This window comes from Numida meleagris, chromosome 1 (genome assembly GCF_002078875.1).
Source record: "Numida meleagris isolate 19003 breed g44 Domestic line chromosome 1, NumMel1.0, whole genome shotgun sequence".
Classification (NCBI taxonomy): Eukaryota; Metazoa; Chordata; class Aves; order Galliformes; family Numididae; genus Numida; species Numida meleagris.
This window is the reverse complement of record NC_034409.1, coordinates 36,675,072-36,692,395: the sequence shown is the minus strand read 5'-3', so window position 1 is coordinate 36,692,395 and position 17,324 is coordinate 36,675,072. Positions and strand designations below refer to the sequence as shown.

The window sequence follows — 17,324 nt, the reverse complement described above, 5'->3', positions numbered from 1 at the left end:
GATCAGTGTGAATGCAGCTAATGTGCTTCTCAGGACTGGGCTGGCAGTGGTACATGACACATTTCTTCAGAAGCCGATAGAACAAATTCCTGTTCCTGCTTGATAGTTCTGAAGAGTGGAGCTGCTCCTAGCATAGCTATGGGATAAGCTGCCTTAAGCATATTCTGTTTTCTTTGTGAATTGTATTGCTGTTCTAAGTAACCTACACTGGGTAAGAAATATTTAAAAAATGCAAAAGGAACCTCTAGCTGTCCCTGCCAGACCTGGATTTTAGAAGCAGTAGAAACTCTACTCCAGTATCCCTTTTAAAACTGTTCTTAATCAGTGTTCTTAATCAGTATCTGTCAAAATCAGCTGTATGTTATACTTTGTGAAATATTGAAAGATCAGTATTTCATGGTCAAACTTGTTCTTTCATTTCTCTAGTTAGAATTTTTATCCACCAATGATGTGTCTTATGTTAATACTCTATTGTATTATATCAATGCAATTTGTGTTCTGAGTGCTTTACTGCAATTTTAAATTAGCGTATGATCCCACGCCAGCAGAAAACAGCAATAAAGCTAACGATCTCCTTGCCTATTAGAACATATATTTTTACTACATCCAGTGGTCAGAGACAACCCTGTCAACAAGATTGTAATGAGTATCAAATAAATAAAAAATATTTTCAGGAAATAGTGTTCATGTTTTTACATGAGCTGCATGATCTATTCAGATTCATCTTGATGTAGAAGTAAAGATTGAGTTTGAATACATAAATGTTGACAGGATTCCTTTCTCCACACTTAGATACTCATGCACTGAGATCATAGAATCATAGAATCTTGAGTTGGAAGGGACCTTTAAAGGTCATCTAGTCCTACTCCCCTGCAATGAACAGGGACATCTACAGCTACATCAGGTTGCTCAGAGCCCTGTCCAGCCTGACCTTGAATGTCACCAGGGACAGGGCATCCACCACTTCTCTGGGCAACCCATTTCAGTGCTTCACTACCTTTATAATAAAAAAAACTCAGCCTCAATTATTTATTTGTACTCACCCTGATGGATGAGAAAATATTCAAAGCTCTTTTAACTAGAAGTGAAAAAAATATATATAACATCATTAAAATACTAAAGAATGATACACTCTGAAACAACATTGTAGAATCATCATTGTACACAACTTCAAAGCCTATTTTTTACTGTAACTACTGAGAAATTCCACCTCCATCAATTTCAACTACATCAATAATTCTGCCATAGTACATAAAGAAAAATTTTGAGTTCCCTTTGTTCTGTGTCATCCTCCCCACCTGGAGCAGCCCTGGGCTGTTTCTTTCAGGTCAGCTTACACAGTGGTGAACCACGTGTTCCCAAAGTGCACCCAAGGTCACTGCAGTAGCACCAGGCCTGCTCTAATTGCACCCAAGGGGACCAATGCAGGAGTTTGCCTGTCACACTGCTGAACACCTCAGCCTGTCTAATAAGTCAGGAGCTGCTCCATGAGTCAAAAAGCCTACAAACATACCAGGTGCTTGTCAGACAGAGTCACACTGGAGAGTAATGGTCTGAGGCATTTTGTTGTGATGGACTTGATGGCATGGAGGAACACTCAGATTAGTGTTTAAACTTGGTAATAAATGTTAGATTACCAAGTGTTTTATATTCTCGAATCGCTTCTGATGAACAACACTATGTTGCTGTCAGCAAACAACAAATAGAAGGATTAGCACACATTTGATTTTGTTTCACGCTGCTACAGCTTGATACGTATTTCATTTATCTTTAATGTTAGTAATGGTGTTACTGACTGAAAGAATGGAAGCATAGTGCTGTGTTGTTAGAAGTATTTTTTGCTTTTATGTCTTCCTGTTATTGTTCTTCTGTGGCTAGGACAGCCAGCCATTACTGAATTCACACTATTACACGATGATACATAGAGTGTTTATTTTCATAGGGTCTAACCTTGATGAGAACAACCACCTTAACTCTATCTTATAAAAGCTGGGAACACTTTTAATGGAAGCCCTCAATGCTGTGATAAACAAAACCACTAATGAATATAATTTACTATTAATTACTCTTATTATGTTCTCAGGCAGTTATTCATTCACCAAATATGAAAAACAAATCTGTTTGCATACTCAACACGCAGTGATATTTGGATAAAGATTAGACTCCCCGTGACCCAACAGAACGTTCTACAGTAGAGCTAACTGACATTCCAGGAGCTCAATCCATGTAATCATAAGGAGTTGCAGTTTTAGCTTCATTGGGAACTGAACTTGTTCATAATTAGTTTCCACAAGCCCTTATCAGAACAGATTAAACTAGCAGCATGTTGACAGCATGCAGCATTTCCCTATATGCTTCCCACACAGAGATACAAACACTGAAAATAATACCATCCAGTGAATCTGGATATTGTGAATTCTTCATGAAATCTGATGCTCTTACAGCAGTGCCCTATGGTCAGACAGGCAGGAACACAGAGCTACATGCCTGCAAGATGCTATAGTCATGATTGATGATAAATGTAGAAAACAGACCACATCTGGCTTCAAGTTTACAGGATTCTTCACAGATGACTGGAGATGGCCATTAAAGGCTGAGGCACTAATATGTGGATAAATGTGATTTTGATAACTCTATCTGGTGGGATGATATCTGTCCATGATAAATATAACAAATGTATCATGGTGCAATGCAAGCGTCCTCTAAAAAAAAATCTGTTGCATTTTCCACTGAATGCTATTATCAGCAACAGAAAAGTCTGAAAAATAAAAGAAAATCACACTCTCCTCAAACTGTTGGAAAATCTGTACAGCTGATCACAACTCTGTGACATAATGAAACTTTCATGGCAGAGTATGTATCCTGACACAAGCAAGACAGAAATGATTACTTGGTTGTACATTTAATTTTTTCTTCCTTAAAAAAATTTGACTTCTATTTGTTTCATAAAGACAGATACCTTGCGCAGTAATGACACATCAGAAGCTTTTCCTTCAAGAGCTATCACATTAAGACTGATATGAATGCTTCAAATTAATTATATTAATACTTTTCTAAAATCTATGAATTTTTCAAACTGAATTTGTTTTAGCAGTCCTAATTCTAGAGAATCAAGTTAGCTCCATTATTATAAGCAAAGCAAAACCTACCTGAGGTCTTTCTTGGCATAAGTATTGAATTACACACATGGATGGAGTAATGTGCAGAGACAAATCTGGCACTGGGTCTTTTTTTTCCCCATTCCCTCTAATGATTTGTTTTAAATATCCCATCTAGAGAACGCTAGAAATACTGTCAGTATGACATTCTTCCACATATATCTGTTTCTACACAATGTTTTTTTTTTTTTCTATTCCGGATTATTTTTTCTCTTTATCAGTCTTCTGCAAGTATTTAGACTTTAGAAATAAAAATGCATCTACTTCAAGATTTCCAGAATCCAATCCACTACACTCCTTACCGTCTCTGTCCTTCAGGCAGATAAGATGTTCCATGATGCTTGTCTTGACCTTTATTTTCACATCTCCTGTCTTAGCCAGCAATAAGTAATGATCTGGCACTCAGCAGTTCACACTGTTCTACGTATGTACAGGCAACAGGTCAGATGAGTAGACTGTATGCTGAGAAACAGCTTTACCATATGCTATTCTCAGCATTGTGAGCTTTCACATTGTCCTGTGTGAGTGCTGACCTAAATAACACCATGTGAACACCTTATCTTGCTCCCAGTTGAACTTTCACAGTGCCCACACTCAAAACAAACAACAGCAGCACTGCAAACCCATACTTTTCACCCCACCATGACCACACTTATCTGTTACCTCCAGTAGGTCCAGCTAGTCCCAAACTTTTCAGGTAATAACTATGCCAAGGTAACTGTACCCTACAAAGTCTTATTGCTGACAACTGGCACAAATGGAAACTGATTTCCATTCCTGTCACTCTCCCAGGGATTTAAAGTTGGTTGAGCTGCCTGATGAGAGCCACGTTTCACTGCTCCACAGTTCCAATACAGACAGATTCCCGGGCTACCTGCTGCTTCTCTCTTCACAATGTACTTTTAATGCCTCTGTTAATCCTCTGAAATAGTGTGTGCCTGTTGCAGGTTAAATTCAATATACTGAGGCTTTATACAAGGACACCACAGGACTGCAATTTACTCCCTGAGACCTTTGTCAGGTCACAAGGTTGAACCTGCACTTCTTTTGGCCCTTTTCCAAATCCTTGTCTTTGTACAACTTCAGCATGAGTGCAGGCAATACTTCCAAACATATGGATCCTGTATTTTTTTTGTCAGCAGGTCAAATATTGCTTTCAGATGCCTGCTTAGATTTTACTTGTTCCAATAAGAATTGTATATGTCACTGACTTGAGACCACGTAGGCAACCATGAGCAAAACTGAAAGGGAGATGCACATCCACACACACAGACACACACAAATCCTTTGGGATTTCACCTTATTTTACCACGTCATACTCATAATTAGCACTTCATTACATGTTTTTAATCTATAGATCTCCAGCGTTTATCAGTCACGACCAAATTAGTTGAACTCAGATGTAGATAGCTGTCTCACCTATAAAGTAAGACTACAGAACTTTGCATGACTTGCTCAGAGTTGTAACTTACTGATGATGATATTCAGCAGCAGAACCCAAAGGTCTCGCCATCTGGATCCTGGCTATAGCTATCTGATCACATTCCCTGTTTGCAGGAGCAGTTCCTTCTCTTTCCTCATGCTTCCAAAATGGCAACCTCTGTGAAGCTGGGCATTTAAGGAACTCCAAACTTATTGGGCTAAGAGACCCAAAGGCAAGTTACTCATCAAGGTGGTTTACAACAGGTAACTTTCAGAGATGGGTGAGAGCGAGCTTCGTCTTATCTTGTTTCCTTTGCCAGCTATGACCTACTTCTGCCCTCAGGGTATACAGAGACTCATTTACAAACTCAGTGAATGCCAAATCAGTGCAGTTACACTTCTCTTAGTGCTGACATCATCTCACATCTGCTCTCTCATTCACTAAGACTAGCATTTATATTATCGCAGGATCCAGAAGACATGGTGTAACTGGCATCATAAGATGCTAATTGCTGCAGAAACAAGAGCTAGGAAAGTTTTATTTCTGTTTAACACTGGTGCTATAACTATTTAATCCTCAAGCAAAATGGATCGAAGTGTTTGGTAAATGAACTAATAGCAAAAAACATAAATAGAAAAGTATTAGAACTAAGCAAACAGTGCTGAACACCATCTTTACATCCCCGTCATAAACAGCACCAAGAAACTATTGTACAGGTTTTATTGGAAGAGTTATGTATCTATAAGCACAACAAAAATTCTTAAGACCAAAAGGGTTAAATTTATACACAATCATTATACAGATTAAGTCCCAATCCCACAAATACTTCTGCCTTATGCAAACACTTAAGTGACATTAGTAAGCATGGTTACACTCAATAAAAAAAGAAACATTTATTCAAGTGACTGCAAAAGACTTTGTGTGATGGAAGCAGTGTTTGTTTGTACTGCAAGGTGCTGATATGCTTTGGGCACATTGGTAAAAAAGTATCTACCTGCCAGCCTACCTACCCACACACATCTCCACATGCAAGGGTATCCTATCCCCAGTCTGTTTCCTGTCTCTCTTGAAATACTACTATACAAAATATTTCAGCAACATTTATAAAAAAATTGTCCATGAAATTACTTGCAGTTACATAATTGTTGAAAGACAGTGATTTTCACATTAATTATATACACATTTTACATAAAACTTCAAAAAAAAAATGGAAATTCAGGCCTTTAGGTTATTTATGATATACCTAATGCTTTAGGCTATGGAATGAGATAGCGTGGCAGAACACTGTAATAAAACTATTCCACGCAAGTGAATTCATATTTGGGGAAGATGAGAATTGTTTTAAAATTACACAAGGCCTTGCTCATACAAACATTTGCACATGTGATTTCAGTGGAACCACTCCTGACACTACAGTTAAGTATCTGGATAAGTATTTGCAGGACTGAAGCCAAATTATACAGTCGGGCCCAAACTAAGAGTCCATTTGTTACCAATAAAATCTTAATTTGGGAGTGGTTGATTATTACAATTATCAGTGTTGGATAACACTACACTTTAGAATAATTATTTTTGCAGCAATTTCTAGACAGGAAAACACAACTTCTAAAGGTGGACGTTAGTGCTGTGGCCACTGACTCCAAAACCTAAAGCTCATAGCTAAAAAAGTATAATAAAACCTAGCAAAATCATAAATCTTAAGGTGATACAGAATGCGCTGTCTCTACAAAGGCCTTACCAAGCTGGGGACATCCTGTACTAACTCCTGGGGATCTGCACTGCTATCCCACTCCTTTCCTGTTCAAAGTAGCAGGTGGTGGTTGTACCTAGTTGTGGTGGTTGTAACTTGTACCAGTGGGCTTGTGCTCTCCCAGTTAGAACACTTGCTTCTCTCTGAGCAGCAGCTGATAGGCTTTTGTCAGCTCAACAGCAAAGAGGCTCCAGGATGGAATTCAGAGTGGGTGGTGCTGCTTTAATACTCATTCTGAGGTCTCTAGTTCAAAAATTCCAAGCTGTTGCCATAAGCTTTTAGAAAATAAAGCACAAAACCATGCTTCTCGGATGAAAAAGAGGGGTGCCATGAGTTACTGTCATACAGTATAAGGTGCTCATTGTCTTTTCTTGCTGCAGTTTTCATCTAAACCTCCATTCCAAGAGAGAGGACAGTACTCCTTCAGTGAGCAACAGTAACACCACTTCAGGCCCTACCCCTCCGCAACTACATTTATTTCTTTTTTAATTCTCCAGGCATTAACCTTCCTGCACCTGATCAGAAGTGCACAGACATTACTCAGGCCTTCTCAGCACAGCACAGAGTGTGTAGCATAAGGATTTGCCACTTGAATTGCTAAATCTCTGAGGAGTAAGCACGCTTTGATCACATCTCATTCTTTTTTAAAAGACGTTAGGGTATTTTCTTTGAGCTGAAGTCTAAAGCTGTTTTGGTATGTCAAAAACACCACATCATGTTCTGCCCTCGGTCGGTAAACTCGGAGCCAAAGGAACCACACCTTATTTACCATGATTTTTACTGGGAAAAGAATCAGATCTGCTGGACAGTTCAAGGAAGTAAGTGAAGGAAAATACCATAAATTGCATTAATCGAGACCACTTAAATGACCAACAGAGAATTAGGAAAGCAGTGCATGTGGATGAAATATTATCTTTGGCCAGCAAACACAGAATAAAAGAAAGCAATCTAGACAGCAAAACTAGTAGCAATTTTATACATTTGGAAGACAAATCATGCCGGAGCAAAGACTGGGTTAACAAGGGAGCACTTGAGGGAAGCCTAATCTCCGTTGGCATGCTGGCTGGGAAGGTCAGCCTGGAGCACGCGTTCCCAGCTGGAGTCGGGCCCCCTCTGCCCGGCCAATTGTCCCATGCACTTCAGACACCAAACCGAACTGAACGTGCCTCCACCCTGCCAGCTCCCTGTATTCTACCAGTTAAAGACAGCTTCCTTTTCCCTGTCAATTTATGCAGTATTTCCACACAGCAAATGCTACAAAGGGGAGAGGTAGCGTGAGCGCCTTTTTCCCCCTCTGAGCAGCACAAGGCTGCTCGGCCTTTATACTGAAAGCAGAGTAAAGAGTTAACTTGAGCACTGTATTCCCAAGTGTGAAGAGTGACATTGTCAAACTCAATCTAAATTTTTTCCACAAAGAAACTAACTTTGAGTTGACACATTATGTTTTGAAATTTAAAGCAAGTCCCTTGGAAGCTGATGAACAGGAACGTTAAATACGTTGTTACTTCCTTGGTTTTCACGCACCTCTGATTTACCTAGGCATATGTTTTACCTCTGTATACCTACCATTGTCATGAGCAGAGAGGAAAAGCTCTGTTTTCATTTCAAAAATGGGATGTAACACTAGATTCTAAACCCAGAATCTGGATTTACCTTCGTTTCTCACTAGGACAAGACTCAGACTGTGACCTGAAACCACGTGCTGAACATTTAACTTATCTCAACTAGAAAGGAGAAAAAATGGTTTATAAAGTTTGTAGCTATGTAAATAAATACTTTCTAAGGAAAGGCAGGCATTTTACTAGCAACCTAACACCTAAACCTTGTCAAGGGATCTGCAAGTTCTAAGAGACTTTATAAAGCTCGCTCCTGCTTAAGAAGATACCTTGTTATCTGATCTCCCTGAAACACTGCAGTCGCTCCCATGGTACCTTAGATGAAGGGGTATACAGGACTCGAGTTTGCACCGTGATATTAGAATGTGATAATAAAACAGGGCAAATTTACCCCAAAGCATCTGGCTTCATGTTTTTATGTATTCCCAACACAGAAGCCACTGCCTCATTTCAGAAGTGCAGATAATTTAAGCAAATGTACTTTTTAACCTTCAAAGATAAATAATTTTTCCCCCAGAATTGTCTTTTTTTTTTTTTTAATGTTTAGTTCTCTTAAACACTTTCAAAAATCCTCAAAAGTATCAAACGTGCTTTACAGGAATAATTACTATTAAATACAACATTATGGAAATGAATGAAACAGAAGGTCAAAGTTTATCTGAGGAGTATGTTATAAAACTTATGATATTCATAGGCTTTACTGTAATACTATCAATGTCAACATAGTTTTAAAAAAGAATATCTTTCTAACAAGTAATTCCTATGAAGGATTAACAATTACACCAACCAGATTTTTCTGTTATTATCCAGATTTACAATGTACTCAAAATTAGCATTTTAAAAATGTGATTACCACTTATCCAAAAATAACGTATTAAGTAAACCATGATGGAAAAGGTAATGCCCCGTAACCTGTGATAGTTACACATGTATGCACACCCATCTATGTCAATACAAGATTGTAACGTTATGAAAATATTCCACTTAAGAGTTTCTTGTTAAGGGCCTCATGGAAAGTCTCTGATCATGAAGAACACAGCAGCTCTCAGACAGCACTGGCATTTACGATTAATTTTCTTTTCTCTGCTACCCAACCACATTACAAAGCCCCTCAGAATCTTTAAGGACTGTATTCTGGATTGTCATCACGAGAGATATGAAACAATTTTTTTAATATACTTGTCATATTAAATATTCTTGAACAGGAGTAGGCAAATTTTACACTATTTTTAATGAGCAGTTATTTAGGAGAAGTTGGCTGAGTCTGTGTTTAAAGAATGGAGTTAGGATAAGGCATTCTGGCTTTAATTACTGACTGTCATAAACTTTAACTTTGAGCAAACTCTTCTTTGCCTCAGTTTTCCACATCACAATAAACGGTAACAATACTACACTAACTCATAGGCTTGGTTTGAGAATTAATGAGATCCCATGTGCCACAGACTTGTAGATCCTGGCTTCTTCTTTTCACTGTGTACTGATAGGAAAGTGACATGTTCTTAATTTGAAACAGAGACTCAGTGCTGCCCTTCACCAGCACATGGAATTCACATTAATGTCAACAGGAATTGCATTACATACACTGAGTACGTTATTTAGCCTAGAAGCAAATGAAGAAGAAATGGCAAGAAACTCCTGGATACTCCTTGTCTGTTCTTAAAAAGTCTAACAGTTCATGGCAGCAGATAGAAAAGCATAAATGCAATGATTTTTGATGGGGAAGCAGGGATTGAAACTTTGTATGAGAATGCAGAAACATATAGCAGGTCCAGCTGTAGACTACATTTGGCTTTACCGCGAGAGCACCTTCATACAAGAAGTGGAGTTTAGTCACAATGACATATCGTGATCTGTACACATTTGTCCCAACATAAAACAAATGTGGCCTCAGTATTTCAAGTTTTCACACAATATCCAGCATACAACAAGTTATCATTATCTTTTTTTTCCTGCAAGTGCCTTAGATAAGACAAGAATGACAGAAATTCAGAAAAAAAAAACAACCCTACAAAAGCGCAACCTTAGCATAAGGTAGTACCATTGGCAGTTTTTGGCCAGATGTATACACTGTAAATATGGGAATCTTCCAGCGAAGATATTCTTTGCTGGAAAGAGAGTTAATTTGAGCATAACGTTTTAACCTCCTGTTTTGTTCTAAAGCAAAAATTGTCACAGCACAAAAAGACATTTCTGCTTTGTTCAGAAAACAAAACCAAGGGCAAAAAAATAAATCAAGAAGCAATTGGTTGGGCACCACGAACCTTAAGGAGGGAAACGTCTCTATAATGAGCAGGCATGTTTTAAAATTTACCATTGCTTAGCCATCTACAGAAAATGAGTCTTGACAGTTCTGTACAGAAGGTAGGCAGGAGCTACAGCTCTGCATAACTAGGCAATAATTAATCAATCCAAGAATAACAGCCTTATAAGTGTGGATGCACCAGTGTATGCTCCAGTCTTTTACCCACTTGACTACCACACTGCATGCAAATAGCCTTGGTTATTTAGAAGTCTGCCTACCCCGCAGTGGAGTTTTTACACTTAGGGTGCATGCTCCTGAGCAGAACAGAATTCTTGACTGGAGAAACGCATTCTCCCACTAAAGGACAAGAAGACTGAAAAAACAAAATTGTGGAGCAGATCATAAGCCTGCTTAGAAGCAGGTTGCTGGAGACACACAGCTTTTGAACAGCAGATGTCCACAGCAGTGGTGTTTTGACATCATCATGCAAGTGTATGTTCTTTTTTTCTTCATAAAGCAGTCACACTGTAGGCTCTCAAAAGTTATCCTTCCAGTTTTAGCATTCCTACAAGCAGTACTGAGTTTAGGGCATCTACTTCTTGACATGGGACATGTACAGCTTAAATACGTGCCCTGTTATATGTTCATTACCTATCTTTCTGGTAATGACTTTCCAAAGCATCAGAAAATATTGAGTCATGTGTGTGCCCCAAATCCTCACCTGTTGCTTGAGAAACCAGTGAAAAATTCTGTGTGTATCTTAAAGACTTCAGTTCAGTTGTGTATAGCCAAAGTTCTGCTTTGCTGTAAACAGCCATTAAATAGTATGGGCTCCCACCTTTTAATGTTCCTAATAACTTTGACTTTGAAATGTTCAGGATAAAATAAGCTAAAACTGATCTTATGAAGATAAATTCCAGAAGAGGATTGATGTGCAGAATATTTAGAAAAGGCTTTCAGCTGGACATCCTCTTTCTAAACCACTATTTTATCTCAACTAAGCTTTCACCCAACGCGCACTTACTACTTCCATTTTATTGGTTGAATTTCATTTCTACCTTGCCCATGTTGTCACGTTTGTCATTTCTAGTTGAGTTCCATCTAGTTTCCCAGATGCAACGTGTGTTCTATGTCCTCTGAAGCACAGTAGTGACAAGTTAGTTCGGAATTATCGCTTCAGGACCACACAGGCACGCAGCCCTGGGAAAGCATCTTCACAGTAACCATAGCAGCGAGGATGTCGACAGTCATAAGCAAGTGGACAAGACAGACACAAGACGTGCTGGATACGGAGAAGCATCCCACTAACAAGCTACTGGACACGCAGCCGCTTAGAACTGCATGAAATCAGCACGGAGGGCACTAAGACATAGTGCACCAACGCTTTCAACGCACGAAAACCAACAGGGGCTTAACGACGAGCCCTCTCAAAAGCAAGCAAGGAAAGAAAGTTCCCTGGGATTATTACTACTACTATTATTACAATAAATGCAGCAGTTTTCTGCTCCGGCCGCCCCGCACAGCGCAGCGCGGAGCTCACCTGGCGCCGGCGCGGGGCTCCCTGCGGCAGTGCCCGGGGCACAGCGGCGGCTGCGGGACGGGCCCGGCCACCTGCCCGCCGTTCTCAGCCGTTAATAACCATTATTACACCGGCAGCAGCCGCAGCTCAAAGCGCTGTCCCGGGAAGCGAAGGTGGAGATAACGTTCCCGCGGATCTAATCGAGTTTCCGCTGTTGCAACCGCTTTTAATTACCCTCCGAACGGCACATCGCATGGCGATCCTCTACAGACACCCGAGCGGGCACGGCGAAAGCAGGACGCCCGTAAACGCTTTCCAGCCCGCCCGTCTCACAAAAAGCCATTTGGCACTTATGGAAGTCGCCCCCTCCCGTCCCGCACTTACAGGTAGGAGGTGAAGGCGCTGAGGTTGGCGGGCACGGCCGTCAGCCCCAGGTCGGAGCAGTCGGCGCGGAGCAGCATGCCCTCCTGCTCGCAGCGGCACGGCGCAGGACAGCCCCGCGGGCGCTGCCCGCCGCCCCGCGCTCCCCGCCGCAGCCCGGGCAGGCAGAGCAGGAGAAGGAGGAGGAGGAGGGCACGGGCAGCGCGGGACGTCGCCATGGGTCCCGGCTCGCACGCCCCGCGGCCGGCTGGGCTCGGGGAGCTGCTGCGGCCGCCGCCGCCGCGCCGCTGTCTGTGGTAGCATCTCAGCTTACACGCTGCTTTAAAGCCCTGCGGCCGGCACCGCGCGCCCGCTGACGCCGCCCCAGCCTTGCCCGCCGTAGCGCGGCGGCCCTGCCCGCGTCGCAGTACGAGCGGGCGGGCGGGCGGGGAGAGGCGGGAGGCGGGGGGTACCCGGGGCGGGGCGGCCGCAGAGCTTCAGGGCTCGCCTCAGGGCGCGAGCTCCCCTCAGGACAGCGGCGTGCGGGCAGCGGTCGTGAAATGGCGGTTGGCCCCTTCCCTCCCTCTTTTCCCTCAAAACTGAAGGAGAGGTGAGGATGGCAAAATTTTGAGCTTTCTTGCTGTGCCACATCGGTGTTGTGCTTGTTCTTTTTTGTTCCCTTCCAAATCACACCACAAGCTCCAGGCTTAGGACTTGCAACCGGTTTAATAACTAAGTTCCAGCCCAAGTCTTGTTTAAACTGGTGACTGGATGGTTGGTCAGGTTGCTTGCTATGCCCCAGGGAGCATTAGTTAAAGGTTTTCGGCTATGCCGTCTCTGAATCTACAATTAAATCTGAAATGAGAGCCTAATGAAAAGGCCAGCAAAATACTTGTTTTTACATACCACCCAGGTTCTAGTCCCTATTCCCACCTCTGGACCATCATTGGATGTAACCTGAACTGCAGAAGGACCCTGCACTGGAGCTCAAGTGCTCCATTTAAATTAATAAAGAAGGAATCTGCTGTCTTGCTCGTTAGGCCAAATGCTTTGTCAGTCTAGGCCTATGGGCTGGTGGGAAGCTTTCCCCAAGCATCACCTTATCCTAAGCTAATGAGAACGGCCATTGAAAGCATAGATTTACAGGAAGAAATGGCCAAGTAGAAAAATTGCAAGAACCAGTGTGCAGTAGGGTTACCTTTTCTATCCAAAATCTCAGACTTTCCATGCCTAATGTCTCTGCAAAATAGCAGTTGTTCTGTTTCTGAACTGCCTGGCAACTCTGCCCATGGCAACAGGTTAGAAAAGGATGATCTCGAAGGTCCTGTCCAATCCAAACCATTCTATGATTCTATGTTGTGCTGAATGAATACGTGCTAATGGCTTGATAAATTCTGAGTATTTTACTTTATTCTGGAGCAAAATAGTCCTTGTTAGGCATCTATACTTCATGACGTTAGAGTCACGAAAGTTCTCTGACAAAGGTATCAGAATAGTTTTAGTTAACAAAGAAGTAAATATTTCTCATAAGTGTAGGGAAATAGTATTTATATAACCTGAGGCCATTAAGCACATATTTTGTTTGTTCTAGAAAGCAAGGCGTATGCTGCTTGTTCCTTTTCTGTTGAGGATTTGATCCAGTTGCACAAGATATCTGCAAGTGGACAGACAGATCAATTTGTAGTGAGGGTTTAACTTTAAAAATTATCCTGCAAGTGTTGTTTATTTTTCATGAATACATTTGTTCTACTAGTGACTTTCTTAGAAACATTAAATGTGCTGCTATTTAATTTAAAGAATTTTTGGAAGAAGGATAGCTTGAGGACTAAAAGAAGGATGTGACAAGATGGATAGTTCTTACATTTGGGCACTTAAATTAGGCTTTACAGTTATTTTCTTTTCATGTTTGTTACAGGTCTCTGATTCTCCACAAAGAGAAAAGGAAAAACATCTGTCAGTTTGGTAATATTTTAGGGAGGTGCTGCTGTTCCAAAAGGCTGTCCTTCGACTTACTGCAGATTCTCACATCTTGGCATGCTGTCCCTGTCACTTCGAGTAAAATCCATGCTGCAGCCATTTTTGGATTTTGCCAAGGTAGTAAACAAAACCCAAAGGGTTCTCAGCAAAACATTGTCTTAAATCTCTTCCTGTCTTCCTGATACTCAAACAAAGAAGCTGTCCTCTGATTGTGATAGTATGATGACACTCCAGCTTAAGGCTTATCGATAGAAAAGATATGTTCCTGGATTGCTTGTGTACTAAGAAACAAAACATGTTATGCCTTACATGCACACAAAAAGCACACCAGTTCATACAGCAGATAGATATATTTAATGTGTTTTGGGGGCAGATCACTAATTACAGCAGGACAGACTTTAGATTTCATGTGAAAGCTGATTTTAAAGTACAGAACTATAAAAAGAAACTTTAACTCCTATTACTGCTTTGGAAGCTTAAACTGGATGAACTGATTAAAAAAAATAGCGTGGCTAAAGCATTTAACAATGGAAACTTGTACCTCACTCTGCAATGGTTGGTTGTCCCAGCCAAAATGGAGTTTAAAGCAGAAATGGTAACAGATCCTGCACTATCAAAGGTAGCAGCCAGTGCTTAGATATTAAAGCAAGTCCAATACAGAGCCAAAGTAAAAAAAAATTACAATTGGGAAGGTCAAGGTACAGTTGAACATACCACGTTTCTTCCTTTCTTGTCCATGGTAAGTACCTAGGAGGCAGTTCAACCAAGTAGTTAGGCTGTGGTAAGAACAAAGCTGTTGTACAGAGTGGGATTTCTTTTTTTACCCACTGGGGGAACAAATTCTTCATTGGGCATGTTGTAGTCCTTACACTGAAAGACAAGTATGAAGCTCCACTAGTCCTTAGGCTGTGCTACTTCAGAGCAGTGCTGGAGCTGCCCAGTTAACTGTGCAGAAGGATTCTTTTCCCTTTGCAGGACACCTGACTTATCCTTTTGTTCTGGCCAGCCTTGAGGAACTGCATATGCCGTTTAATACCTAACACTGGTGTTTTTATGCATATGGCAGAAGGCTGTATACTATGTTCAATTTTGTATTTACCTGTCAGTATACATTCACACTTGTGTCATGTACCTTTCTTGTTTCAGTGAGAATCTTAAGCCAAAACATGTATTTAAAGTGCTCTTCAGGCCAAGGCAGATGGCACCATTTTTGTCTTACATAGTAAATGGAGAATGGTTAGGGCAGAATCTCTCCTAGAACCTAGAAGAAATACAAAACTTTAATTACTCTCGCCTGATTTACCACATGGCCACAACATGTCAATTGCAATGATATTATGGATTATGTGTCATTAACTTGTTTTTGTTCAGATTTTCATGCTATTTAGGGCATGCTCTGTCATGAATCTTTAGAAATCATCTTTTTATGTTGATTCTTTTGTTTGGCACACTGCCACCTAGCTGCAGTCTTCCCTCATCAGTTCTGAAGTTACGCTAGAAGCAAGATGAAACATTTGACAAGTGAGGTTTACTTGGATTCACCTGAAATATTCTTCGGTAGAGAAACTGCTGATGGGAAGAAGGGACAAAAATAGAAAAATAGTATTGTTATTACAAATCATACAGTGACAGTAGACTCAGTACAATTTTGAAGCAAGTTGTGATGTGCTGACATGATTTTCTCTCTGAAAAAAAATTGATTGCAAAGCACACACATGAAGTGGAAAAGTCATATTTGTCCAGGCACATTTTAATAGGTAGTGATTTGGGAAAATAAATGAGGAAGAAATGTAAATACATAGGAGGAAGATTTACTGAATATTTGTTTGGAGAGAATGAAAGCTGATCATTACAGTAACTCTCTGTATAGGAAATAAAATCCATGTGTTAGAGTGAAGATGTGGAAATAAGCTATATAAAGAATAACTATTACTTTCAGTTGAGGTGGATGTGACATCATTTAGGGAATTAAAGCCAGGCTGCAAAAGCATTAAGTGGATATTTCACCAAAATTGGAAAGATGTGCTTTAAATAACACTTGCAATGACACTTTTTAACTCTATCAGTAATTGATCTGCTACTGTATTTTTGTATATCTGTATCTCATATGAAGTCACAAGAAGAGAACACGAATGCTGTGTGTAAATGTACACAAAGAATGGTAAGATAATGCAGTAATGTCTCTTATTAGTACAACTAATATTTGAAAACATCAGCTCTATTTTTGGATCATCAGTCTTTTTTTCTCAAGCTGTATCCAACTGTCCGATCAATGTTTGCCTTAGAGAATCATCATCAGACACAATACAGTTTTTTAAGAACCACGAGGCATTAGCAGTATGGCACCAAGGCAAGTCAAATTGTCTGTGTCCTTCTTCTAGCCAGATTTATATGGTGTTCTGAAATGCATCCTGATAGTCGGTAAGTCATTGCAACAGGTCTATGAGTGAGACCATCTGTCATGTTTTCACATGCATTCGTCTGTCTTTACATGTATAGGAAAGCATATGATAGATTTGAACCCCAAATAACAAGTATGAATCAAATCTTGCTTAAAAAAGACTGAAAAAATGTGAAAAAACATGGCATTGGAAAGAGACGTTGTGATGGATGAATCACTGTGACTGTTTTCTCAGTTGCACAGTTTTTGGACTATTTATCACTGCACCAGAGTAATCAGTCATTCAGTTTAACAGTAAATTTTGAAGCCAAACACTAAATAATTTGCATTATAGCTCAATAGTGAGCCCAGAAAGTGCCATATTCAGTGGTGTTTGTCAGTGGGACTTCGAGGAAGCTCTGCAAAGTATTTCTCACTTAATGCAACAAAAGTTCCATATTTCAATGGAAAGTCAATACATCCACATCTGTGAGGAAGTTAACTCCAGTTCATAAAGAGTTGCAGAGTTTTTTCCCTAACATTTTTAAAACATAAAACCCTTGACTATGTGGGTGTGTGGAGATGTATGATGTATTTCTGTGTCCTGTACGTGCTGTGGAGATGTGCATTCTTCTTTGGGTAAAGATGAGAGCTGATACATACCATGTGCATGCATAGAGTCATTTCTTAATTTAGCAACTCATACAGAAATTCTGTCCAATTCTTTTAATCCTTCCTTCTTTCACTGTGTCTGTGTGGCAAACACCCTGGGGTTCCTGTGGTTTTTGAAGTGTATTTGCATGATACTGTATAAAGAATGAATACATTGTTTTGCAGTTATTTGAAGGAGGTCACAACAATGGATTTTTTTCTTTTTCTTTTCCTTTCTCTTTTTCTTT

The 17,324-nt window shown here is 40.4% G+C and overlaps 1 protein-coding gene across 3 annotated transcripts in view; it reads right to left on the bottom strand.

The window, feature by feature from the left end:
• LGR5 (leucine rich repeat containing G protein-coupled receptor 5) overlaps nt 1-12,401 on the bottom strand; it is an 89,426-nt gene extending 77,025 nt beyond the window's left edge. For 2 of the 3 annotated variants that reach the window (XM_021385178.1, XM_021385180.1), the window contains exon 1: nt 12,093-12,400. In XM_021385178.1, the coding sequence (XP_021240853.1) occupies nt 12,093-12,307 (215 nt within the window). In that variant the 5' untranslated portion in view covers nt 12,308-12,400. Of the gene's footprint in view, nt 1-12,092 lie in introns of all 3 variants that reach the window. The other variant, XM_021385179.1, reaches the window with a different exon arrangement.